We start from the raw sequence: 27588 nt of genomic DNA, 5'->3' as shown, positions 1-27588 counted from the left end.
GAGAGAGAGAGCGAGCGCGCGCATGAGACACAGAATCCAAAGCAGGCTCCAGGCTCTGAGCTGTCAACACAGAGTCCATTTCACTTTTGTTTGTTTTTTAATGTTTGTTTATTTTGAGAGAGCTCGCGTGCTTATGAGTGGGGGAGGGGCAGAGAGAGAGAGAGAGAGAGACAGAGACAGAGACAGAGAGAGAGAGAGAGAGAAAACAGCAAGCAGACTGTGCTCTGTCAACGCAGAGCCCAACGCAGGGCTCCAGGCCATGAGCCGTGAGATCATGACCTGAGCCGGAATCAAGAGTCGGACGTTCGAACGACTGAGCCACCTGGGTGCCCCCACTCCCCTTTGTAGATAGGAGTGTATCTCCTTTCAGAATACAAGCATTCCAGAAAGGTTGTATGTAGTTTTTGTTTTGTTTTGTTTTTTTAAGCTCAGCAAACCATTTCAGCGCACTGTTGTAGCTTCTGTTTGAATTCTTACAATTCCACTTTAAAATACGAGCAGTTTGCTAGGTAAAAATGTCAACTAATGGGACATCAAGGTGATACTATATTCTTTTTAAAAAAAATTATGAATTTATAATATTGGGTTCTTAACTATGGCCAGGAGCTGTATTCAGCCTTTAATAACATACATTATCTTATGTAATACGACAACCGTATAGAGAAGATGCTGTTATTCTCATTTAAGAAATGATTTAGGGGCGGGCGCCTGGGTGGCTCAGTCGGTTAAACATCCGACTCTTTAATTTCAGCCTAGATCATGATCTCACACTGTGTGAGATCGAGCCCCATGTCGGGCTCTGTCCTGACAGAGCGGAGCCTGGTTGGGATTCTCTCTCCCTCTCTCTGCCCCTCCCCTGCTCGCTTGCACATGCGTGCTCTCTCTCTTTCAAAACAAACTTTAAAAAATGATTTGTTTAGTGGCATCTGGGTGGCTCAGTCGGTTAAGCATCGGACTTGGGCTCAGGTCACGATCTCACCGTCCGTGAGGTCGAGCCCCACGTCGGGCTCCGTGCCGACAGCTCGGAGCCCGGAGCCTGCTTCGGATTCTGTGTCTCCCTCTCTCTCTACCCCTCCCCCACTCACACTGTGTCTCTCTCTGTCTCTCAAAAATAAATAAACATTAAAAAAAGTAAAAAATTGTTTATCATTCCCATTTTAAAGTAAAGAAACCTGCCTTTGGTCACAAGGCTCACGTCTGCCCATTCCAAAACTGAGTTCTTAAATGCTACATCACACATAGCCCAGGGATAGCCTCCAGTAGGAGAGATAACGTTCAAAGTTACCAGTAATTCCTTTATTCCCCGTAGAGTCAACCAAAGCTACACCTAAGTACCATTTATAGATTTCTGTTAGACTTAAACACAAGGGCGATAGTCACATTACAATAATGGCAATATGCTTTTCATAAAATAATAATCACAATAGCTATTATGCTACATACCATACTAAGTGCTTTACATATATTCATTCTTTATAATACTTTTCATCCACTTTTCATGACAAGAGGCTTTGCATATGGCTTGTGGATGGCAGAGACAGGCTTGCACTCAAGGCTATTATCCAAAAATCAGAAAATTATGGAGAAGATCATCTATGACTTTTTGGTGCAAATAGAACCTCTATTTAGCAGAGTTTCTTTTTCCAGAAACCGTGTCTGCCTATGGATAGCTAGGTAAACTTTTAGAACAATCTAATCATTCTGTATATAATGTTTGGCAACTTATTATCTGAGCAAGCAACCATGGCAGTTGTTCATGTCAGTAATTAGAGATGTCCATCAGCGTTTATAATGGCCACATAGTTGTGCATGCGAGTTTTGCCCCTTCACTTAATCCCTCAAAATTGTGTAGTTGGCTTACTTTTTGTACTATCAAAATACAAATGGGGGCGTCCGGGTGGCTCAGTATGTTGCGCGTCTGATTCTTGGTTTCGGCTCAGGTCATGATCTCGTGGTTCATGAGTTCGAGCCCTGCGTCAGGCTCTGTGCTGGCACTGCGGAGCCTATTTGGGATTCTCTCGCTCCCTCTCTCTCTATCCCTCCCCTTCTCTCTCTTTCTCAAAATAAGGAAATAAAAACTGTTAAAAAATACAAGTGAAATTTAATTTGTGATGGGACCCTTCAATAACGTATCAAACTTGACCCAAGTTAGTTGGCCTGTGGGACAGACTTTTTGTGAAAGGCGCCAGTTATCAAGTCGAAGCCAAAGCAGTTCAGTCAGATTGGGAATAACCCTTATAACCAAGACACCTCTTTCAAGAAACGTGACAGCTCTCATCTTCCCTTGCATGTGACAAAATTCTCCCCGCGTCATTTTTTAACTATGGCTTGGAGGTAGATACCGTCTCCTGCTCCATAGCCCCACCTCCAGCTAGGGCTCTCCCTAGAAATAAATAAATAAAGGGTGAACCTTACCTACAGTTGATTGTCCTACCCATGAACACTCCAGGAGATGGGAAATATTATACGTACCCAAGGCAGAGCCTATCCTGTGTTATTCTAAGAAATGTGCATTCATTTATTCATTCAGAAATAGTGATCATTTCCTGTGTGTCATAAATGGTCCTTACCCACCAATCTACTAGGGACATGTCCCTTAGGATGCTTTGGCTGCCGTGAGAGAGGACTTTGTGCATTTTGACCTTAAAAACTAAGGTCATTCACTGTCTAACATAAATTGGTAAGTGGAGCTGGTTCCAAGCCTGATTCCATGGTGCCATGATTTTGTGCTTTGTCCTCTTTTGCTTCTGGACCCGTCCTCGGGCTGGTTGAAAGATGGATATGACAGTTCAGGCCTCACATCCTGAGGACGCAGTGACCAAAGGCAGAAACAGGACTGTCTCTTGTTGGCTAGGAAGGAAGCCGTTCTTAGAAGCCCTTCTTAGGAACAAGCCCTGCCACCTCCAGGCATCCCTTACAGATCTCACCAGATCTGGACGGTCTACCCACTCCTGATTACTGACCAGAGATCCACTCACTAGTGCTGGGATTGATTTTGGGAAGCTCATGGTCCCGTAGAGAAGAATAAATAACTGAGTACTAACTGGGTCCTCCTAAGAAGGAAGATGTGCAGAAACGGGCTTGACATTTTCCGTTAAAGAGAAGGCTGGCATTCCGAAGTGACACAAATAATCATCCAGGCAGAGGGCATGGCAGGTGCAAAGGCCTTGAGGCAGATATGATGTGTTTCTTGTTGCGTCTGACGAACAGAAAGATAAGCAGGGTTGGAGCCAGTGAATGGGGCAGATCATGGCCCCCTGAGTTGACGTAAAGACTGTGGGTCGTTGGCCTGAGAGCAGGATGATTCACTGGGGGCTTTAGGGCAGAGCAGTGACATGTTTGGGAGAGATTCTCAGGCTGCTGTGCAAAGGACTTGGAGGTGAGTAGTAGGAGTAAGAATGGAAATCGGCCATGGGGACAACTGGTCTACCCTGAGGACGAAAGTAGAGAGGGTTGAGAAATATTGAAGAATTTGTTCTGACCCCTCTTGTTGATGAATTGGATCTGGGGGGAGGTGAGGGAAGAGGTGGGGTCAAAAACGACTCACGGGTTTCTGTCTCAGCAATTACAAAACTGGCCCTGCCATTCCAGAAGTGGTGATCAGATTGAGGGTGAAAGTAATTCACTTTCCGTAAAGTGAATGTGAGACGCCTGTGACATGTTTAGAGACAGGAGAAGTAACGCAGAGTGATTCAGACACCATTCAAAATCTTCGTTGTGGGAAATAATCACATTTTCACAGTAACCCAAGGAGGCAGATGCTGTTGTTATTCCCATTTTACAGATGGGGTAACTGAGACCCAGAGAAGTATTTGGGCCAGAGTTGACACAGCTAGTAAGGTGTTGTATCACTTAGGAAAGCCTTCTAGGCTAGAAGCTTACCTTTAGAAATCTTCAGCTTATCAACGTTAAAGCCGTGGGAATAAACAAAGTTGTTTAGGGAGAGCCGACCTTTGGGAAATTCCATGATTAACTCAAAGTCTGAAAGATACACAGGTTCTCTAAAATATTTAGTTTTTTTTTTAACATGTATTCATTTTTGCGAGTGAGAGAGACAGAGCATGAGTGGGGGTGGGGGGCGGAGAGTGTGGGAGACACAGAGTTTGAAGGAAGCTCCAGGCTCTGATCTGTCAGCACAGAGCCTGACGCGGGGCTCGAACTCACAAACCGCGAGATCACCTGAGCTGAAGTCGGACGCTTAACCGACTGAGCTACCCAGGCGCCCTGATATACAAGTTCTCTAGAGGAGACAGGAAAGGAGGAAGAGGGGAAGAAAGTCTTGTATAGGTTACCTTTAAAAAATGAATGTTAAATTGTTAAAAAAAAACAACAACAATAAAAGCGTTTGATGACAAGCTAAGAAACAGGCTGTAAAAGGTTCTGACATTCTGCCAAAGTGTGTGGAGCACGGCCACGTATGTCAACGCTTGACGTTGTGCCACTTAGAAGCGAGTTTGTGGAAGTTTGTGGAAACTTCAGCAAGTCACTTCTTTGCATGAGGGTTAGGTTCAACTGCAGAAAGCAAACTCAGAATAATCATCAACAGGACAGGAGTTTGTTTCTCTCACAGACAAGTACAGAGGCAGCCAGTCCAAAGCTGTCATACGCGATGGCCCCATGAAGTTCTCAAGGACCTGGGTGCCACCTAGCTTACCACGCTCCTCCGATACTATGAGGAGACCCTTGTCCTCATAGTGGCTGCCAAGTTGCAGCCATCACAGCTTTGCCCCAGAAAACCAGGTGAAGGGAAGAGCAGACCAGAGAGATGGCCCATCCCTTCCCTTTGAGCAGACTTGGCGGGAGTCACGCACAGAACCTCAGCTCACAGCCCAGTGGCCGAAGGTTGGTGATGTGACCACACCTGCCCGCAGGGGAGGCTGGGAAACTGCCTTTTAGCTGGGCACAAAATCAAGAAGCTTTCACCAAAGAGAAAGGGAAGAATGGATATTGGCAGGCAACCAGCCATATCTGCCAGTGTCAATTTGCTCTTTTGTAAACTAAGGATTAACATATTCGCTTTCCCTCTCCCGCTGGTTTGTTGTGGGAATCAAATGACACAGCCAGGCATGCGCTTGATAAGTAATAAAACACTGTTCAAACTGTTGCTGTGAGAATGACCATTGACTCCTCTCACGCACAGTAGGCATTTATATTTTGAATGAAAAAATGTTGGGAAAACGTAAGATTTTCCACTAATCTGTAAGTGCACAAAGGCAGGAAATGTGAATTGAGGAGAGAGAAGATTTTTCTACACATCTTGCATTTCAATGACAAGGCTTTCCTTTGCTTTCACAATCAATTTCGGGACAGCCAAGATTGATATTTGATTAGTTCTGCAGGAAAATGTCCCATCAGTATTGCCTAGGGGTGCTGAACGTAGGCACTGTCCAAGGAACACTGGAGAATGCTCTGTGGGGACAGCAGTCATGTTATTAACTCACCCGATCTTCCCCATTCTGACTGGTAACATAACGAAGCTTCCAGACCAAGGTCCCTGGAGAGGACCTCATTGAAGGTAATGAGGGAATGGCTCTATCATTCAGAAACTAGTTGGACTGATCACTAAGAAATTGGCTGCAAAGCGTCGCTCCATTTTGTGTCTGGAGATTCATGGGTAAAGGCAAATGAAGTTCTTTTCCTTGTTAATTTCCTGATGACCCCGGGTTTATTTCATCTGTGGATACTAATAGCCTTTTCAGGTTTTGAGTTTGCCTCCAGAAAGATGATGTTTTCGCCTTTAATAATGACCTTTAAGATGATTCTGTCATTAAGGGCAAAGAATTTGTGACCTTTCATTATATATGTGCTTGCTAGGTCCACATCAATTCCCCATTCCTCTCAAAATGGAATGGTGTTCGCTTTTGTGTGGTACTTTCCATTTTAGGATTTTGTTTGATTTTATTTGTATATAGATTTTTTTAAATGTTTATTTTTGAGAGAGAGAGAGAGATGGTGCACACATGTGAGCAGGGAAGGGGCAGAGAGGGGGAGAGAGAGAGCAAATCCGAAGCAGGCACGGGGTTGTCAGCACAGACCTCACTGTGGGGCTCGATCCCACAAACTGTGAGATCATGACCTGAGCTGAAACCAAGAGTGAGACGCGTAACTGAGTGAGCCACCCAGGCTCCCCCCCATTTTAGTATTTTTAGAGTAGGGGTTTTACCTTCTCCTTCCTCAACTCTCCTATCCCATAACTTGTGTTGTACAATAAATGTGTAACAAATGTTTGCAGAGTCAAAGCACCGTCATCTCCTATGCTCATGGGCTGTGATACCTCCCAAAAGTGCCCCAAAGGACAGATATGAAGACAGAGGCCCAAACGGCCCGTTTCTTATGATATCCCTTTTTTTCCTTTCCTTGACCTGATGCCTTGTCTAATCCCTGGCCACTTTGGAAAGGGGACAAAGGGTAGGCAAATCAGAGCTAATTTCGTTGTGATAAGTCTTATTATGTAACCACAAAGAAAAACTGAAAAGATGCTTTATAAACAAATTAAAATACCATATCGCAGGTAAACCTGGAGTCCAAAATCCTAACTCACAATTTCACTTTAGCCACCTGGGGGAGGATTCCCAGTTGGAACGGGCACCGGCCAATTGGTTTCATCGTTGCTCTGGAGCGTTTGATGGTCATTAACTGTACTTTCTGAAGCCTTCCAGCTGAGACAGGGCAGCCGTCCTCCCTCCCACGCTGTCAGATGAGATGAACCGGGAGTAAGTTCAGACAAAGAATAATTGGTGGAACCAACACCCTAGATTTGGAGCCAGGAGATATTTCGTGAGCACTCACTAAATGCCAGTTACTAGTCTCGAGTTTTCATATGTTAATATAATGATTATTATAATAATTAGAATACATGATAATGCCTTGGAGGAACAGGTGTATGTATCATCCCTGCTTTGCTGTTAAGGAAATGCAATCCTGACATTAATCGGTCAACGTGCCGATGGCCACAGAGCTAAATGATGATTGGCACTGAAACCCCAGTGGTCAGAGTTCAAATTCTAGGCTCTGAGGTCAGTATATTCGGTCGTTAAAAGAAAGAACTTAGGGGCGCCCGGGTGGCTCCGTCAGTTAAGCATCCGACTTTGGCTCGCGTCATGATCTCCCAGTTCGTGGGTTCCAGCCCCGGGTCGGGCTCTGTGCTGCCAGCTCAGAGCCTGGAGCCTGCTTCGGATTCTGTCTCCCTCTCTCTCTCCCCCTCCCCCACTCACATTCTGTGTCTCTCGCTCAAAAATAAGTTTTCAAAAAATTAAGAAGAATTTCAAAATACACTCCTAAATCACTGTGAATTCAGAACTTCTTATGGAGCAAAATGAATCGATGACTTTCCCTGCTAAGACCTCTTTAGAAATTGAACATCTTTCACACAGAAGAGTAATAAAAGGTCCCCAGAGGAACTATTGACAGGATGAAAAGGACATTCGCCTCTAGAAAAGGACTAATGGAACTGAATTTCTGTGTTCTGAGACCGGGGAAATTAAGAATTCCTTGTGAAACCCTCGAAAAATGCATAAGTGGTGGCTTCCTTTCCGGAGTAACAGTTCCGGCAGGCCTAGGTTCGAGCTGCCGATGGTAAATACACACGGAAACGATCTACAAAAGGAAAGAAAGAAAAGATCAACACCCCTGCGAAACTGTCTTCTCCAGGAGGGCTGTTTAGATTCCACATAGTCACTGCACAAATGACCATGAGAAACTGGTCTGTGATTCAACGGGAGGTAAATCAGGAGACCGTCATGTCACCCGAGAAAGAAAATGAGAAATCTGAGCTTCAGAGGAAGTAGACCCGAGCAATCATTCTTCGATGGAACGTGAGGTCTCACGAGGTTCTCTGTAGTGCCCTGTTCAATAGGTAACTGAGTGGCCGTTGTTATGAGACCTTGGAATGAGCTCAGGGGAGGAAAAATGCTGAGGGTGTTAACCTTGACGGTAATAGAGGAGGAGAGACTTTTGAAAAGAGGTGGGTCAGGAATCCTACCCACCTTGCTCGGTCTTTGCATCCTTAAGCCATCCGTGAGGTTTGGGGTGGAGTGATGACAGGCCTGTTTCTAGATTCGGGAGCCCTGGGCCACTTCAACTGTCTGTCTGAGCTGGTGCACTCTGGGTAAGCCGCCTGACTCCTCTGCATCTTACTTCCTGCACCTCTAGAAGGCGTCAAAAAAGACACTGCCTCGGCACCTTGGAAATTGTGTCCCACGGAACGCTGGCCAACTCTGAGACCTCCGTGGTTGTCTCACCGGGGAACACCAACCAGCCGTATTTGTGGTCAGATTAAGTGTGGGAAACAAAGTGCTAAACAAAGTTTACAAGGTTTATTGCAGACCTCCTCAGGGCCTGAACAAAGGCTAGAATAACGTGTGAAGTGATTCTTTGAGAAGAGAACACGGTATGTCAGTCACACCTGCAGGGGAACACAGGGGATCACGGAAAGGAAAGATTCTAGGCTGTCTGTGGAATGCCGTAGTATATTGTTCAGAATGTGATTCTTAGACTCCTCACGCCGGAATTACCTGTGGGCTGCTTATTACGTATTCGTGTTCCTGGTTCAGATCTAAGATAGAGATCTGGGATCAAAAGTTTTAGCAGATATTTGAGTAGATTCTTACATACACCCAAGTTTGAGATCCACCAGTCTGGAGGGTGTTGGCATAGTTCAGAGCCTTCAAACTTCGTGTAATCTCATAGGGGACGTCCTAGTGGTGAAGTCGGAAGGAACTTTACTCCTTATTGACCAGGTGGTTGGCCTGATACGAGACGCCTTTCATTTTTAAACAACTTCCATTGAGTCTGTATCACATGCCCCCGATGTCAATCCCTACGAGTCGGTATTCTCCTTATGGTAGCGGAAAACAAGCTGATAGCACTTCCCTAAGGTCGCAAAGTGGATTTGTGAGAGCCCTTCGATTAGAAGTGAGAGAGAACCCAGCCTTGTTGGACTTGAGGAAAACCAGAATCTATTGGATCATATCAAGAAACTGTCCAGTGTTAGGATGGTTTCAGGAAGGGCTGGATCTAGGGGCTCAAATGATGTAAGGAAGTCTCCGTTTCACCTGAGCCATCCTTCCCTCGGTTTTTTTTCTTCTTCTCGTTTATCTCAGCTCTCAGACAGGCTCTCCCTTGCCGGTGGCAGGAATATTACCAGTAGCTTCATGCTATAGAACAGGGGTTGGCAAACCATAGTCACAGGGCTGGCTGCCTGGCTTTGTGAATAAAACTGCGATGAACACAGCCGTGCCCGTTTGTGTACTTTGGTCTGTGGCTGCTTTCATATTGCCACAGCGGTTGAGTATTTGGGACAGAGCTGTATGGCCCATGAAGCCTCAAGTATTTAGGATTTGCCTTTATAGGAAGGGTTTGCTGACCCCTGCAGGAGAAGCCAGGTTGTGTGGAAGTTTGATTTTGAACCTGTCCCAGGCACTATTTATTTATTTCAAGAGTGTCAGACCCCAGGGTCTGATGTTTTAAGATGAACGAAGAGCCTACATGACTTGGGAGTGTTGCTTGGGATTGACAGAAGACTTGGGAGTTCATGGACTCTTGAAACAAGCAAGTTCCATTCCCAACACAAACAGTGGATTAGAAGAACAATGGGGGTGGAGGGGACGCCTGGACGGCTCAGTCTGTTGAGCGTCTGACTTGCGCTCAGGTCCTGATCTCGCATTTGTGAGTTCGAGCCCCGCGTCGGGCTCTAGGCTGACAGCTCGGAGCCTGGAGCCTCCTTCCGATTCTGTGTCTCCCTCTCTCTCTGCCTCTCTCTCTCTCTCTCTCTCTCTCTCTCTCTCTCTCTCTCTCTCTCTCTCTCTCATAAAAGAACAATAGGATGTTTTGTGAGTTTTTATAGTCTTACATGCTTTAGGGGTTGAAGGGTAGACTCCTGGAAGATGAAACGGGAATTTTTGTCTTGAATATCTCAGGAAGAACTTTGTCTCTAATACCTATCATCGCAATAAATAGAACGACACGCACATGTATAAATTTGAATTTAAAAAAAGACGTCGCCCCCACGTGTCTGGTCTGTCAGCAGTTGTTCATTGACGGCCTGTGGTCACGGAATGCAAATACCCCGTCAGCACGGTGCTTAGAAAACACGAAGTATTGGACATGACAGGATTGCTCCCTCTCAGAGCCTGGGAAATTACCATTGTGACTTAGAGATTCTTTTACTATTCACCAAGTCTAAGTGAAGGTTCTGGAGTTTACGGCCCCAGCTTTGACCAGGCTTAGAGAGAGCCTGTCTAATCTGCAATCCCAGGTGCAACGGCATGTCTATTTATAGCCCCAGCAAAGTTCAGACTTGAGTCTCATTGGCTGGGCTCAGTGGCTCGTCCCTAACTGCGTTACTAGCGGTGGGGGAGGGAGGGTGGTGGAGAATGCAGTGTTCTGATTGGTTTGCACTGGGTCACGTGCCCCCCCCCCCCGCCGAGTCAGGAGGTGGTGGAGAATGCAGTGTTCTGATTGGTTTGCACTGGGTCACGTGCCGCCCCCCCCCCCCGAGTCGGGAGTGAGACCATCCTTTCCTGAATCTCCTGGACTGCCAGAAAGGATTCTCCAGCGGAACATCCAGGACTCCTGGCGTTCTTGCCACCTGCAGGGAGGCCAAAAAGAACTCCCGCCCAATAGCTATTAAGTGATAGGTTCTGGATCTGAACCTGCGTCCTCCTGGTTTTAAAACTAACGTTTTGGGGGCGTCTGGGTGGCTCAGTCAGTTAAGCGAACGACTTCGGCTCAGGGCATGATCTCGCGGTTTGAGAGTTCGAGCCCCGCGTCTGCTCTGTGCTGACAGCTCAGAGCCTGAAGTCGGCTTCGGATTCTGTGTCTCCCTCTCTGTGTCTCTTGCCTGCTCGCCCTCGCTCTCTCTCCGTGTCAAAAATAAATAAACATTAAAAAAATAAAAATAAAACCAACATTCCTTCCACTGTGCGCAATGTGTAGTGAAGCAGATCAGACCCTGTCCCAGGCCAGACTCTGGTACCTGCTGAGCTCCTTAATTGCAGCCTGTGGGGTAGGTGCAGAGGAGACCACGTCCTTATGGTTCCACGTGTCCTACTGACCTAGGGTGGGCGTCCTCCAGGGCTCCTGCATTCAGGCGTGCGTCCATTTTGTGACCCCTGGGGATAAGGCAGATAACGCGTGTTTCCTCTTGCTGGAGTAGGATCTGTTTATACTGGCATCTGTTTTGTAGCCTTTTCAAAAAGAACCTCATCTCTGCCCTCCTCCCGGAGACATCCAGTGACTTTGTTTTTTTTCCCCAATGTTTTATTATTTATTTTTGAGAGAGAGAGAGAGAGAGAGAGAGAGAGAGAGAGAGAGAGCGAGCGCTAGAGAGAGGCTGAACAGGGGAGGAGCAGAAAGAAAGGGAGACAGAGAATCCAAAGCAGGCTCCAGGCTCTAAGCTGTGAGCACAGAGCCTGATACGGGGCTCAAACCCGTGAACGCGAGATCATGACTTGAGCCGAAGTTGGCTGGCTGCTTAACTGACCGAGCCACCCAGGCACCACTCATCCTGTGACTTTAGTCAATAATACGGAGATGTGAAAAGCCAAGCTCCCCCAGTGTGGACAGATGTTCTTGAAAATGGACAAGGCTTGGGGCACCTGGGTGGCTCAGTCGGTCGAGCGTCTGACTTGGGCTCAGGTCATGATCTCACGGTTGGTGGGTTCGAGCCCCACGTCGGGCTCTATGCTGAGAGCTCAGAGACTGGAGCCTGCTTCCGATTCTGTCTCTGCCTCTCCCCCGCTTATGCTCTGTCTCTTAACATCTCAAAAATAAAGATAAACATTAAAAAATTTAAAAAAAAAGAAAGAAAATGGACAAGGCTTGATTAATAACATGTGTTTCTTTTCTTCAAAGCATCCTGTCGTTCTGTTCATTTACTTCCTCCCCAATTGCCCCAAATGTAAGGTGGGGTGAGAATAGCACTGCCTCATTAATGCGAGGATCACAGAAGGCAATATTTTAAGTGCCTTGACCAGTGCCTGGAACAGACTCAGTGACTAAACAGTGGAAGGTGTATCATCACTCTCACTGTCATGGTCAATGACTGAGGAAGCACCGTCCTGTTGAGACTCTCCCTTCTTGTTGTCAGGAAACTGGAATCGATGTTTCCGGTGTGCAGAGTTCCAAAGGTCCCGTCAGTCATTGCTATGGACTCTTTCTGATATTGAGGCTCTTCCCTTTCTCTTTGGTGAAAGCTTCTTGATTTTGTGCCCAGCTAAAAGGCAGTTTCCCAGCCTCCCCTGCGGGCAGGTGTGGCCACATCACCAACCTTCGACCATTGGGCTGTGAGCTGAGGTTCTGTGCGTGACTCCCGCCAAGTCTGCTCAAAGGGAAGGGATGGGCCATCTCTCTGGTCTGCTCTTCCCTTCACCTGGTTTTCTGGGGCAAAGCTGTGATGGCTGCAACTTGGCAGCCACTATGAGGACAAGGGTCTCCTCATAGTATCGGAGGAGCGTGGTAAGCTAGGTGGCACCCAGGTCCTTGAGAACTTCACGGGGCCATCGCGTATGACAGCTTTGGACTGGCTGCCTCTGCACTTGTCCGTGAGAGAAACAAACTCCTGTCCTGTTGATGATTATTCTGAGTTTGCTTTCTGCAGTTGAACCTAACCCTCATGCAAAGAAGTGACTTGCTGAAGTTTCTACAAACTATCGCTTCTAAGTGGCACAACGTCAAGCGTCGACATACGTGGCCGTGCTCCACACACTTGGGCAGAATGTCAGAACCTTTTACAGCCCGTTTCTTAGCTTGTAGCTGCAATTCCCAAACCAGCAGAGCTGCTTCTCTTTGCTGTCTTTAAAAATCAGTGCATCCTCGGGGCTTGGATTTAGGGACATTCTCATATTCCTCTAGGATTTCAGTTACCGCCTTAAGAGTTAAGAGGAGCTTAATGGAAAGACTCAAGCCATCGTCGGTCCCGTTGGATCCATGAATTCCCTTTCTCACCTCCCTCCCTCCCTCTCCTGGCATGGCGTCCTCGTGTCCTTTTGCCGGGTGCCTCTAAAGGATGCTCTCCGTCTGTTCACGGGGTCAAAGGCCGCACGCCGCCAGGCTATGAGAGCATCCTTTGGGACCTGCTCCTGGCAGTGGGCGGGACTGCCTCCTACCAGGCAGAAATCTGCCGAGCAGGAAAAAAGTGGGCCAAGTGGCTGAGCGAGTATGCTAAGTATAGGCCCAGTGTCCAGAGTATGAGTGTGGTTTCGTGGGGCGTGTAATTGGCGTTTCCCCTGGTGGTTTCCGGATCGAGAAGGCAGTCACCTGTGGGTCCAGAAAACTGAAGGACACAGAGCTCTCTCCCCCCTCCTCGCTGGGGCCTGCAGCACTCAAGTGGACTCTGGATTGAGACGGATAAACTCTGTACTCCGTGCTGCTGTACTCCCGTTAACACTGTGCTGGGCCAGGATCAGTGTTCATCTCCATCAGTTCTAATGAGCAGATGGGATCCATCTTTGACTGATGGCGAGGGATGGGGAAGAGGGTGGTGCTCAAAGGTCGGAAGGCTGGGTAAGGGCAGCGAAGGTCAAGAAAAGGGCAGAGCGAGAAGGTGTGTGGGAACGCCATAGATCCTCGGCGATGTTAACCCCAGTTTGTTTTTAGGCATCAGGTCGGTGTTTGCACTGAACCCTTTGGCGGCCCCGTGCTCAACCCAGTAGTGTTGTTTGTTTCATCATCTCCCGCCTGCTTATAGGCCTGGATGTGTTCTCTAAACCGGGCAACCTTCTCTGGACAGAGGAGCCTCAGTGTGCCCCCTTAGCCGCTTCTTCTAATGTCCAACCCTTGTCCCGTCTACTCTCTCCTCCCCATCTTCTTCCTACTCCTCAACCCAAGGGCAGGGCAGGGCTCCTGATTTTCAGAACAAAAAGGCGGCTCCTCCTCCTCCTCCTCCTCCTCCTCCTCCTCCTCCTCCTCCTCCTCTTCCTCCTCCTCCTCCTCCTCCTCCTCCTCCTCCTCCTCCTTCTCCTTCTCCTCCTCCTCCTCCTCCTCTCCTCCTCCTCCTCCTCTCCTCCTCCTCCTCCTCTCCTCCTCCTCCTCCTCTCCTCCTCATCCTCCTCTCCTCCTCCTCCTCCTCCTTCTCCTCTTCCTCTTCCTTCTCCACCACCTCCACCTCCTCCTCCTTCTCCTCCTCCTCCTCTTCCTTCTCCTCCTCCTCCTCCTCCTCCTCCTCTTCCTTCTCCTCCTCTTCCTTCTCCTCCTCTTCCTTCTCCTCCTCTTCCTTCTCCTCCTCTTCCTTCTCCTCCTCTTCCTTCTCCTCCTCTTCCTTCTCCTCCTCCTCCTCCTCCTCCTCCTCCTCCTCCTCTTCCTCCTCTTCTTCCTCCTTCTCCTCCTCCTCCTCTCCTCCTCCTCCTCCTCCTCTCCTCCTCCTACTCTTTCTCCTCCTCCTCCTCCTCTTCTTCCTCCTCCTCCTCCTCCTCCCCCTCCTCCTCCCCCTCCTCCTCCCCCTCCTCCCCCTCCTCCTCCCCCTCCTCCCCCTCCTCCTCCCCCTCCTCCCCCTCCTCCTCCCCCTCCTCCTCCTCCTCCTCCCCCTCCTCCCCCTCCTTCTCCTCCTCCTCCCCCTCCTTCTCCTCCTCCTCCCCCTCCTTCTCCTCCTCCTCCTCTCCTCCTCCTACTCTTTCTCCTCCTCCTCCTTCTCCTCCTCCTCCTCCTCCTCCTCCTCCTCCTCCTCCTCCTTCTTAAAAGTCTATTTCGAGAGAGCGCAAGCACAAGCATCACAAGGGTCAGAAAGAGAGGAAGAGACCCCATCTCAAGAAGGCTCGTCACTGTCAGTGTAGAGCCCAATGCAGGGCACCAACCCACAAACCACGAGATCATGACCTGAGCCAAAATCAAGAGTTGGACACTTAACCGACGGAGCCACCCAGGCACCCTCCCCCCACCTTTTTTTTTGTTGTTGCTGTTCTTTTAAACATACTTCCTAGTTAATACAGATCAGTCCTAGATTGGAGAGAAGTTCTTTAAAGAGTTCTAGCCTCTCTAACACAGTGGGGTATCATGGGGCACCTGGGTGGCTCCGTCGGTTAAGTGACCCACTTCAGCTCAGGTCATGATCTCGCGGTCCATGAGTTCGAGCCCTGCGTCAGGCTCTGGGCTGATGGCTCAGAGCCTGGAGCCTGCTTCAGATGCTGTGTCTCCCTCTCTCTCTGCCCCTCCCCTGCTCATGCTCTGTCCTTCTGTGTCTCAAAAATAAATAAAAACATTAAAAAAAATTTTTAAAAACACAGTGGAGTATCACTTACAGAGCGAAAAGGTGAAAATTCTGCCCTTTTGGCCTGATAATTCATATTAATCCCTCATTTCCCTGCCATAAGGTATCTCCGTAAAAGCACAAGTATGTGTTTCCAAAGGGGGAAGACAGAGTCGTGGAGAATTTCCTGTGTAGCTGGGTACTTGTATGACACCATCTGGCAGCTGTGAGGAAAAGTATGGCAGAAAGGTGGGGGGTGGGGTTCGGCCCTGGGCAGTTGAGCATCATCAACTGACCGCTAACCTCCCCTCCACCCCCATCTTTGTCCACCGCTCCTAGGATGCTGAAATGTGGACACGACATCCCCTCCTCATGGAATTGGAAGGAGGGCATGTTATCAGATCCAGCTACATAAGCTTTCTATTTCTGAGTTCACTTTGGGTTGCAAGGCTGGTATCCAATTTGCGAGAATCTCGGGTCCTCCAAAACTCCAAGGAGCACTTGGCACACAGAGAGGTCTCAGGGGGAGGAGGGATAGACAGAGATCCTGGTCTTTCTGCCTCCGTTCATGACTACAGGCATCAGATAGCATAGGCCCTGTGGCTTCTGAACTTCTCAGGGGGTAATTGTATGACTAACACTTTCTAGGACTCCTGGGTTGGAGTTCTTCCTTTGGATGAGCCTTGGAAGCCGAGCCCCCATGAGAAATAGAATGGTAAGGGTGCTAGCCGAAGCGCCCCCTGCTTTGCCCACCCCCTGTTGCATGCTTTAAGAGCCCGCCAGGAGCAACCCAGGCTTCCAGAAGGGACAGGCTTCAGGCACATGCAGATACAGGTGCTTGGGTTCTCCATAATGGAAATCGTGCGTCTATTAAGTCTTTTCTCTCTTGCTTTTCTATATGTTTAAAAAAATTTTTTTTAACGTTTATTTATTTTTGAGCCAGAGAGAGACAGAGCATGAACGGGGGAGGGGCAGAGAGAGAGGGAGACACAGAATCGGAAGCAGGTTCCAGGCTCTGAGCCATCAGCCCAGAGCCCGATGCAGGGCTCGAACTCACGGACCGTGAGATCGTGACCTGAGCTGAAGTCGGACGCTTAACCGACTGAGCCACCCAGGCGCCCCTCTCTCTATTTTTTTAATGTTTATTGATTTTTGAGAGAGAGTGTGAGTGTGAGCAAGGGAGGGGTAGAGAGAAGGAGACAGAAAATTCCAAACAGGCTCCGCACTGTCAGCGCAGAGCCCGACGCAGGGCTTGAGCTCACAAACTGCAAGATCGTGACCTGAGCCGAGATCAGGAGTCCGACACTCAACCAACTGAGCCACCCGGGCTCCTCTCTTCTGTTTTTCTAAAGGGAAAGAAAAATCACGTCCCAACCACTTTGCTCCCTCTGAGTGAAGCAAATCCCAGACATGTCATGAAAGGGAGCCCAGGCCGCCTGGTCCCTTAGAAGAGCATTTTCCTGGAGGCCCTGGAAAGATCCCAGAGCTCATCTGGCCAGGCCTCCCCTTTCTCCTGCAGATCTCTGAAGCAGCTCAGCCGGCCACCTCCTCCCTTTTGGTTCAGCATGCTGGCCTGGCAGTTGGCATTCGAGCTGATTCACGTCTAAGTGAGCAGTTTCTCCGGACAGCTGTCTCCTCTCTCTGCAGCATGAGGAAGCCACGTTCCAGAGCAGTGGGCTTGGGCAAAGGAGCCTTTTAATCATCTGTGGCCAAAGAAGGCTGTTGTATTCAACGCGCCTGGCCTGTGTGCCCTTCCTGTCCCCTGGTCCCCATCCTGTTCCCTCCCGTGCTTCCGCGACCTTGGAGACCACTTTATTCGGAGTTCTGTTTTACTTTCTGTTGCTTTTCTCCCCATCCTTACCCTAGGGTGCCAATCCTCACCCGTAAACCTCCTAAATTTCCTTATCCACTGGCAAAGTAGACAGGCTGGGAACCAACCCCTATTGTCAAGTGAATTGGGGGAGAATATAATGTGGCTGATGAAACTATAAATCAGAGTCATCCAGTCTGCTCAATAATCTGTACTTAAACAGGCTAAACACCCTGCATTTCATAATGTACTTATTAAAGATCCATTTAACTATGGAGTTCTAATCACACCTTTAGAAAACTCTGTCAGCTCCTTGCCACTCCGGGTTTTTCCAAGGCACTCCTAATTTCTTGTAATTATTTTAATGTAATTTCAGAATAATTTTTTTTTCATTTTCAAACGGATGTGATTATGACACCGCTTTTTGGTCCTGGTGGTGCATTTTTCTTAAGGCAGCTAGCGAGTCCGATTTTATCCTTCGCAAGATGTGGATAACGTGGCTCCGTGGATAACGGATCGCAAGACGGTCAACGGACCGAATCAAGTGTCCTCAAATGATTTAACAAATTGTTACTGGATGTCAACTGGGAGAGCAAATCTCAGCACCAGTCCTGAATAACTTACACCTTGATTTCTTTTTTTTGAGGGATTCAGTATATAATCTCTTCCTTTAGCAAACCTTTCATAGAAGATATTTCAGGATGGCTACATTTGGAGCAGTCTCAAACTGGGTACTTTGAAATTTTTTATCTATTGTGTCTTAGATTAGAGAATCAAAAGAAAGGTAGAAACTCTCCCAACCAAGGGCAGATACCAAGATGGGCTCAAACTCGTGCATGTATTTTCAGTGGTGTATGATGGCCTGTTGGGGTCTGCAGATCCCAGGATGGGACCGTTGCTGAGCGAGACTTCCATTTTGGCTACTGTGTGTGTTGAGGGAGAAACTAGCAGATAATTCTGGGCAAGCCACTCAGATGGAGGTTCCAGAGGCCAAGACAGAAAGTCAGAACTCTCTACTGTAAGTTGCGGGAAGCCACCGAAAACTTCTGGGAAAAGCAGGCTTCTGGAAGAGTCCTCTCGCGATAGTGTAAAATATAGGTTGGGGCGCCTGGGTGGCTCTGTCAGTTAAGCATCTGACTTTGGCTCAGATCATGATCTTGTGGTTCGTGAGTTCGAGCCCCACGTCGGGCTCGCTGCGGTCAGCACAGAGCCCACTTTGGATCCTCTGTCCCCCTCTCTGTCTCTGCCCCTTCCTCACTTGCATTCCCTCTCTCAAAAATGAACATTTTTTTTTTCATTAAAAAAATAAATAGGTTTGAAAGATGGAGACTGGGGTTGGGAATGTAGGTTTGGAGTCTTGCAAAATCTGGACGAGCAACACTCATTAGAGACGAAGGAAAGAAACAAGGAAACAAGGTGATGGATGTGAAGGAGAAAGTGATCTTGTGAAAATCAAATCACTGGACCGTCTCAACTTTGCTTCTTTCCTGGACACAAAAAACCCTTAGTGTGTAATTTCCACATTTGGAAATTATCCGGCTTGCACCCTTACCATTATATTTCTCGTGGGGGCTTGGCTTCCAAGGCTGATCTCCCTATAGCGACTCAGCTACTGAGCATTGTTGAAGAAGCACCCACCCAAGCAGCAGATACCATTTAAAGAGAGTGATTTCCGGGGTGCCTGAGTGGCTCAGTCAGTGAAGCGTCCGACTTTGGCTCAGCTCATGATCTCACGGTGTGTGAGTTCGAGCCCCGCGTCGGGATCTGTGCTGACAGCTCGGAGCCTGGAGCCTGCTTCGGATTCTGTGTCTCCCTCGCTCTCTGCCCCTCCCCCACTCATGCTCTATCTCTGTCTTTCAAAAATAAACATTAAAAAAAAAAAAGGAGCTGCCATGCATGTAACCATGGAGTCAGAGGTTTAAGGGCCATCACTTTGCAACACGTCCACATTGTTGCTGCCCTCAACACCAAACCTGCACCTTCCCTGTGTTCCCTGTTTCCGTCAGCGAAGGGGGTCACTCTACTGGCGTGAGTCTGGCCGTTAGGAACGATCTACCTCCTGTCCCTCGGGCCCTCCCACTATGTCCTGTTGGTTTCGCTCCCCGACATCTCCCAGATACATCTACTTCCCTTCAGTCTTGCTGTCAGGAGCCTTTGCCAACCTGTCCTCTCTGTCACCAAGCGCACCGCCTGGCACATGGTGGAGATGCCCCATATATTTCTTGCGTAAGTGAGTCTCTTGAGTTAAAACCATCTCAGGCAGACTACCAGGCTGTGAGACGGAGCTTCGGAGGAAGCCTGTGTTGCCAAAGCCTGCGTGATTTTTCCGAAGATGGTGATAGAGGCCCAACAGAGTGGTTTTGGATCAGTTCCATGGCTCTAGATGTAGCCTGACTTTCTAGAACAGTGAGTGTCTCTCACCCTCCTGATTTTGCCAAGGGGAGTATTATTATTATTTTTTTTCTAATTCTTTCTGTCTTAGAAAGTCAAACCTGGGTATATGTCCCTCACTGGGGTATGCAGATTCTCACATAAGTTGGAAAAGAGTTGCGTCTTCACAAGTGATGAAGGAGGTCAAGGTGATTGTGACCTCTAAGGAAGGTGTCCACTGGGCGTTATGAGTTTGAAGGTCATCGTGTCCTCACATGTGAAGTTACTGGGATTAATCCAGGTGTCCCCTCAAGTCAGTCTCCGATCCCGATTTCTAGGAATCTTTATTATTATCATTATTATTATTATTATTATTATTATCATTATTATTATTATTATTAAAGCAAAACACCAGGAACAAAAAACCCTAGAGGAGCTAGAGCAGTTGTAAAGTCTGCTGAAGGGTGAGTGATTCTACAATCCGTCCATCCAAGGTGGAGACACTCAACAGATTCCAGTGCTGCTTTGGTTCTGGGCAAAGCAGGAAGGAGAGTCATGGCAGTGAAGACACTGGCGTTGAAACAGACAGCTGGTCAATGCTTTCTCTCCCTCCTCTGGTCTCAGCAGACAGTGTTACAGCGATGGCATCTGCCCAGTCTTATGTGAGATCTTGCTGGACCAGGCGTTCCACAGGCTGTCACTTGACTCTTTCTAATGCCCTCTTCCTGCCTCGTTGGGGAATCCTGATGTGTCAAGAGGGTTTGTTCCCGCCACCTCATTGACCTCTTCCTCTGGTGTGAGTTGAGGTTGGGTAAATTTGGGGGTGCCCCAGATCCTCAGGGTTCTGGCGGACCGTCTCCAGCCTTTAGAACCCGTCATTGTGACTTCCAACCCACGAGGCAGAAAAGAGAAACGGAGCCTCAGTCATGTGGTTTCTGTTATCTGTAACCATGGAAAACGCTGGCCATCTGTGAGGATCCCATTTTAACACTTTTTTCCCCCCTCTCTCTCTCTCTATTTCCATCTCTTTCTCGGGGAAAACAGCGGAGGAAGTGGAGAGGCTGGCGGCCATGCGTTCTGACTCCCTTGTGCCGGGTACCCACACCCCACCCATCCGGAGGAGGAGTAAGTTTGCCAACCTGGGGAGGATTTTCAAGCCCTGGAAGTGGAGGAAGAAGAAAAGTGAAAAGTTCAAACACACATCTGCAGGTAAGATTATTTTTTTTTTCCTTCGTTTCGCATTGGGAGTTTGTTGACTTCGACTCTGTATGTTAATTAGTAGAATTTAATTATTGTGAGCTGTCTGAACCAAAGGAAGGAAAATCAAGCCCTAGAATTGCTCCTGTGTTTGATAATTCTGCAGGGCGATTGGAAATGGCTTTTGGATCCCTGTGTGTTTTCTTGCGTCTCAGGTTTTTGGTTGTTGTGTTTTTCATCGGCCACTTGTATTGGATCTATAAATATGGGCTTAGAACTCCACCCTTTCTGTAGTAGAATGCTTTCTTTCCACCCCTGAGAAACTGTTTCTCATTGTTACACCCTTATTTTTACTGCTCCTGTAAAAATCACACAGCAGAAAATAAGTTCTATATGGTCTTTGGCAGATGAGAGTAGGTGATGCCATGGCGGAAAAATCTTGAATGAATGATTATTGGACATGGCAGGAAAACACAGGAGAATGGAGACAGAGATCACGGTAATGGCAGAGACAGCTTAATGGACAGCAAAGGGATCGGAGGAAAGTCAGCACCGCTGAGGAGTACAGAGCAGAGACTCTGGGGTCAGACTGTGTGGGTTCAAGCCCCAGCTCTGATACTTGGTAGTTACGTGACCTTGCCCAGTTTATTCAACTCTGTACCTCAGTTTTCCCATCTGTAAAAGAGGGGTAAGAATAGTACTTTATGTGACTTAAAATTATGAGTTTATGTGGCATGCTATGTGCATATATTTTAAGTGAGTAGGAGTGTGCAGAGGGAAGTGTATACGGGAAGAGGTCTGATTTCACCCTGTCGGATTTGAAAGAAGATGATGGAACAGCTACACAGATGCTTTTTTTGTTCGTTTTGTTCTGATCTTGCTCATTGAATGCCCGGGTCATTCCAGGCCTACACTCCAGGGCTTTATTTCCTCCTTCCTCTTCATCCTCAAAAACTCAACCTATCCTCTCCCCTCCTCAGGATCATCACCTCCCCTCCTCCTTTTCCTCACCCCCAGGACTAACCCTCAGGTAGGAGATGGGGTGCTTGTTGTACCTGAGCTGGAGTCCACAGATCTGGGAATTTTAACGCTAATTGCTTTGGGGGACCCGAAAGAGAATAGCGAACACAGGAAAGTTGCAAAAAGTCTTGAAATCTTTTTGTCTTTTAAAATGTTTGTCTCTGTTTGAGGGAGAGTGAGCCCGAGCAGGGGAGGGGCGGGGAGGGAGAGGACAGAGGATCCAGAGTGGGCTCTGCGCTGACAGCAGAGAGCCCGACGCGGGGCTCGAACTCACAGACCACGAGACCATGACCTGAGCCACAGTTGGACGCCTGACCAACTGAACCACCCAGGTGCCCCCAAAAGTCTTGAAATCTTAAACAGTTCTCGTGGACATCTCAAGTTCGTGTTTTCTGACTCTTCCTTCGATGGAAGCCCCAATGCTCCTGTTGCTAGAATAAGTTAATTCTTGAGATTAGAGCGAACCTCTGAACTCCATGAATCTCTAAACTGTCATCCCTGGGACGGAGCCCCTTCACCTGACTTCGTTCTGCACCCTCGTGGCCATTGCATAGCTGTACTAAAACCTGGAGGCCTTTCATGAATTTCTAACCACTGCTGAGAGACTGACGGGCAAGCAGAAACCTCAGTGGGTGACTCCCCCGTGTCCACCCGGCTGGGGTGAGACTAGATCATGGCCTCCGAGAGGAGAAATCTTAAATATATCCTTCAGGCACAGTGAGGTGTAAGACACTTGAACAAGAAAGAAAAAGGGAGCGTTCTGTAAGCACTGGAAAAAATAACCATTTCCACGAGATTCCTTATGACGGTCTTCCTGACTTTGCTGTGGAAAATGGCTTATAATAAAACAAACATGCAATTAACGAATGGCCATTCGTCAGCACGAATCCCCTAATGAGGGTGTTGGTAGATGCCTTTCCTCCCGGCAAATCAAGAGCTTTGTTTTGTCCATTTGGCAAGACCTTAAGGTAAAGCTTGGATGCTTCCTGCATGCAAAGATCAGGTGTGCTGACTTCTTCGGGATGTTGGAAAAATAGTCCTTTGACAGATGCAAAAACAGTGACATTACATTACTCACGGATCATGAAAAGGTTGAGCACTTTGTTCATTTAGGGGAGGAAAAAAAAACAAACACATGACGGGCAGAGTTGCAGTTTGAATCGTTCTTATCATTAACTATTCTTAGCAAGTTCTTATCATCCCTCTGGCCTGATTAACTTGGCAATTGAATGCGATATTTGTATGTAGTGTTTTTTTTTTTTTTCTTTAAGAGACATTCAGCTCCTAAAGTAGAAAAAGTAGAGGGATGTACTATGGAATATCTTTATATCCAAATAGATGGATGGGTACATGGAATGAGTGAAACTATTCCAGTTTAAAGAAAAAAAAGTCGAGGTTTACACTTCAGTATACTTTGTACTTAACTGGATAAGGAAAATATTATTCCTCATTTTTGGAAAGGAGAGACTTGTGCCAATTCTTGGCCCAGAGGAGGAAAAAAAAAATGGCAGCATAAGGGCTCATAAGATGATAAATTGTATGTATATTCAAGTAGGAGTTGAAAGTGCACACTTTCCTACGAGTCGATAAGAGTCAAACGTTATGTATACAAGAGGGTCAGTTGATGATGGGATTGTTAATGGTCGGCCAGTTTTAGCTGTTGTGCATAGATTTGTATGTGTGCAGACATATTGTTCTTTCATATATCAGATAATGTCCACAGTTTTAACTACAGAGAAGAAGTCCGTACGTTACATCCATTTTATGCATTTGTATTTCAAATTGCGCTCTTAAAAAATATATGAAAAGGACATTAACGTAGCCCATACTTGGCCTGTTTTTATTTCCACAGTGAAGTGCCCTTATAATTTGCCATAATTAGCTATCCTGTGGTTTCCCGGGTCTCAGGTTAGTGTCTGTGCACAGCACATCTTCAGAGACATGCCCAGAAATCTTCCTTTGTAAGTTGCATAACAGGAAGGAAACCACATTGGGAAATTATGATGTCAACGTTTTCCTCAATTTTGGCATCGACAATTGCATGGATTTTTTTTGAAGTGTGTTTATTTTGAGAGAGAGAGAGAGAGCAGGGGAGGGGCAGAGAGAGAGGGAGCGTGAGAATCCCCAGCCGGCTCCGCGCTGTCAGCTCGGAGCCCGACATGGGGGCTGGAACTCATGAACCATGAGATCGTGACCTGAGCCGAAACCAAGAGTCGGACGTTTAACCGACTGAGCCCCCCGGGCGCCCCCACGATTGCCTGAATCTTTCGAAGATCTCCACATCTCAGGCCGCTCATACAGCCTTCCTATTCCAGGAGGAAGGGCAGTGTCCTGACAAGGCCTGCAGCACCACGACCCCGACCCGCGCTCTGGGTGGGGGTGAAAACACTGGAACATCACCATGCCATGACATAGGGAGACAACAGTAATGGAGAGACCGTAAAATAAGGGTCCCCCGGAGGTGAACTTTACAGGCTTTGCGGCCTGTCCTCAGAGGCCGTGCCCAGGGCCTGCCAGGCAGTCAGCCTGGCACACCCAGCTTCTCCCGTGGAGTCAGCAGTGCTGGCCACGGCTGCTCTGGGAACAAAGACAAGCGATAGCCCCCCCTGAAGTAGAACAGACCAGCGGCTCCCCAAAATAGTCCACTGCAGCCGTCTTCTCCAAATTCTTGAAAATGAGGACTGTATTTATAGAGAAATAGAACTGGCAGGGATAAACTATGAAGATGCCACCGAATTATGCTTTTATTTCCTCTTGACAGAAAAGCACAAGCTGCAGGGGGTTGGCCCTGAAAATCTACAACGTGCCAAAACTCCCTTTGTGCTTCTAGGCTTTTCTTCGTACCTAGGGCCTTGAGCAACGTGACATTTTTAAAAATTAAAAAAAAAAAAATTTACAGAGTATTACTGAATACCTACGCATACTGAAACTGTACCTGCTCTGGGGATATGATGGTGAGCAAAACCAGACCTTGTCCGTGACCTCGTGGCACGCACGGTGTAGTGGGGGGAGGCAGGCGATCAAAACAGAAGGATACGGGTAGGATCGCCGTTGTGGTGAAGGGCAGTGAAGGAGAGGTACTCATTTGGGAGAAGGAGAGGGAAATTTGGCTCAGTCTGAGGGCCCAAAGAAACTGTCCTGAGGAAGAGAAATTTGAGCTGAAATCCGGGAGAGGAGCAAGAATCTAGAAAATGAGCCCTCCAGGGGCACCTGGGTGCCTCAGTCGGTTAAGCATCTGATTTCGGCTCAGGTCATGATCTCGTGGTTCGTGGGTTCGAGCCCCACGTGGGGCTCTGTGCTGACAGCTCAGAGCCTGGAGTCTGCTTCGGATCCTGTGTCTGCCCCTCTCTGCCCCTTCCCCTCTCACACTCTGACTCCCTCTGTCTCAAAAATAAACAAACATTAAAAAAAAATTTTTTTAAAAAGGAAATTGAGCACTCCAGGCAGCAAAACAGCCTGTGCAAAGGCCCTGTGGTAGAAGAAATAGAGTTGAACTGGCTGGGAAAGCAAGAAAGACCAGTGGCTAGGGAATTAGAGAGCTAGGAGTGTGATATCCGCTGAGGCTGGAGAGGTCACCAAAGAGTGGACTGTCACTGGGCCTTCATCCTGCACAGCAAATTAGACAAGGGTATGAATGGCTCCAGGAAGACCAATTAGGCCACATGCAGATGACAGTAACCTGGACTAATATTTGCTAGTAGAAGTAGATGAATTTGGGTGTTATAAGGGACAAGTGACAGGACTTAATGACAAGTTGGATTTAGGAGGGAGACAGAGAGAAAGGTCATGTTTGATACTCTAGTGGTGGGTTAGGGGGTATGGTGGTAGCCTTTCCTGAGATGAGTATTTTGCAAGAGTGGCAGGTTTGAAGGAGTGGGGGAGGGTGTGTGCGTCATTGGCAGGGGGAAGATGGAATTCGAATTGCAGGTTAGATTTGAGTCAGTTTTGTGATGTCTAAAGTCGGGAGTTGATTATATGGAATGCAACGAAGACGTCTGCACTGGGTCCGTAAATCTTGGGTCTTTGCACATCCGTGTTAATTAGAGTGACGCCCATGTAGGAAATGGTCTAAGGAACTAGTATAGAATAGAAAGAATGGAAAGAAAACACGGCCAAAGACAGTCTTAAAGACAAAGGAAGACTATTGTTGCTAGTGACCGAAAGAGGAGTATGAACTTACAAAGGAGAATCGAAAGGCAGTGACTTTGACGTATTTCGTTTCGCATTATACCCTCTCTCTCCATCCGTGTTGCTGCACGTGGCAGATCTCTTTCTTTTTTTTATGTTATTTTATCATAAACATTTTTTAATGTTTATTTTATTTTTTTGAGAGAGAGGGAGAGAGAGAACAGGGAGAAGCAGAGAGAGGGAGACAGAATCCGAAACAGGCTCCAGGCTCTGAGCCGTCAGCACAGGACCTAACGCGGGGCTTGAACTCACAAATCGCGAGATCATGACCTGAGCCGAAGTCGGACGCTCAACTGACGGAGCCGCCCAGGCGCCCCAGATCTCCTTCTTTTTATGGCTGAGTAATGGTCCATTGTATACGTACACCCCGTCTTCTTTATCCATCCATCTATCCACGGACAGTTTGGCTGCTTCCATGTCTTGGCCGTTGTACACAACGCTGCGATAAACTTGTGGATGCACGTATCTTTTCAAATTAGTGGTTTCGTTTTCCTTGGGTAGATGTTCAGTAGTGGATTACTGGATCATAGGGCATTTCTATTTTTTTTTCTTAGATTTTATGTTTAATCTCTAGACCCAATGTGGGGCTTGAACTCACAACCGTGAGATCAAGAGTCGCATGCTCTACTGACCGAGCCAGGCAGGTGGCCCAATATTTCTATTTTTAATTTTTTGCGGAACCTCCATACCATTTTCCACAGTGGCTGTACCAGTGTACGTCCCCCGCAACAGAGCACAAGGGTTTTTTTTTGCTTCGGTTGTTTGCTTAGTCACTTTGGCAAGTGTAAAGTGATAATCTCATTGTAGTTTTAATTGGCATTTCCCTGGGGTGATTGGTGATGTTGAGTATCTTTTCTTGTGTCTGTTGGCCATCTCCATGGGTTTTTTTGGGGAAAATGTCTCTTCGGGTCCTCTGCCCCTTTTTTAATTGGTGGTTGTCAAAGGGTGAGGTGGGGGTGGGTGAAATAAAGGGGATCAGGTGCTTATCTTGATGAGCGCCCCAAAATGTATCATGACGTTGTACACCTGAACGTAACCTAGCACCGTATGGTTGCACTTCGATTTAAAAAAAAAAAGAGAGAAGGCGGTGGCTAGAGAGGTAGGAGGAAAAACAGAAGAATGTGGTGTGACAGGAGCCAGGAGTGGAAAATGTTTCAAGGAGGGTGTGATGAGCCACGTTCAGTGCCGTGAGGGGGCTGGGGCGGTACGGAAGAACATTGTCTGGTGTGGGTGATTCTGATCAGCTGGAGCTAATTATTGATAACTTAGCAAAAGCTGTCTGGGTGGATTATTTGGGGGAGAGATGTCAGATTAGCGTGGAGTGAGAAATTCATAGAAAACGGGGGAAGATGGGAGTGAGCTTTCGGAGGAGTCTGGCTGTGAAGTAGGAAGAAGACATAGTACAGGGGAGATGCTGGAAGAAACGTACGGGTGTCTACAGGGGCTTGTGTGCGTGCTTGGGTTGCGAAGGGCTGTCTGTGTGTGCCTTCTGATTGGTTGTCATCGTGCAGGGAAAGTGACATAAGGGTGAGAAGCGGGCGTGAGGGATCCGGTAGAGAGGACGAGGAGGAAGATAGACGAGACGGGGCGGGTGGGTGAGGTGCTGAGAAGCTAGGGGCAGAGGGGGGATACAAGGCACAGATTGCAGGGCTCGAATCAGCAAAGGCATGGAAACTCCCGCGTGAAATAACCAGGCCACCAGAGGGTCTGGCTGCACAGGGCGGGAGTCCGGCTTGACCCCGTCTGGGGGCTGCTCTTTTCCAGATAATAAGTCTGCTCACTTCTTCATGGGGAGGGGAGGACAGGGACCTGCAGAGTCAGG

At 47.8% G+C, this 27588-nt stretch overlaps 1 protein-coding gene across 10 annotated transcripts in view; it reads left to right on the top strand.

Annotated features, from left to right (window-relative positions):
• PHACTR1 (phosphatase and actin regulator 1) overlaps positions 1–27588 on the top strand; it is a 572878-nt gene that overhangs the window by 334333 nt on the left and 210957 nt on the right. For all 10 annotated transcript variants that reach the window (XM_019830233.3, XM_019830231.3, XM_011282184.4 and 7 more), the window contains one exon: positions 20406–20570. In XM_019830233.3, coding sequence (XP_019685792.1) covers positions 20406–20570 — 165 coding nt within the window. The remainder of the gene's footprint in view (positions 1–20405; positions 20571–27588) is intronic.

The sequence above is a fragment of the Felis catus genome, chromosome B2 (genome assembly GCF_018350175.1).
Source record: "Felis catus isolate Fca126 chromosome B2, F.catus_Fca126_mat1.0, whole genome shotgun sequence".
Classification (NCBI taxonomy): Eukaryota; Metazoa; Chordata; class Mammalia; order Carnivora; family Felidae; genus Felis; species Felis catus.
This window is presented reverse-complemented; position numbering and strand designations above follow the sequence as displayed.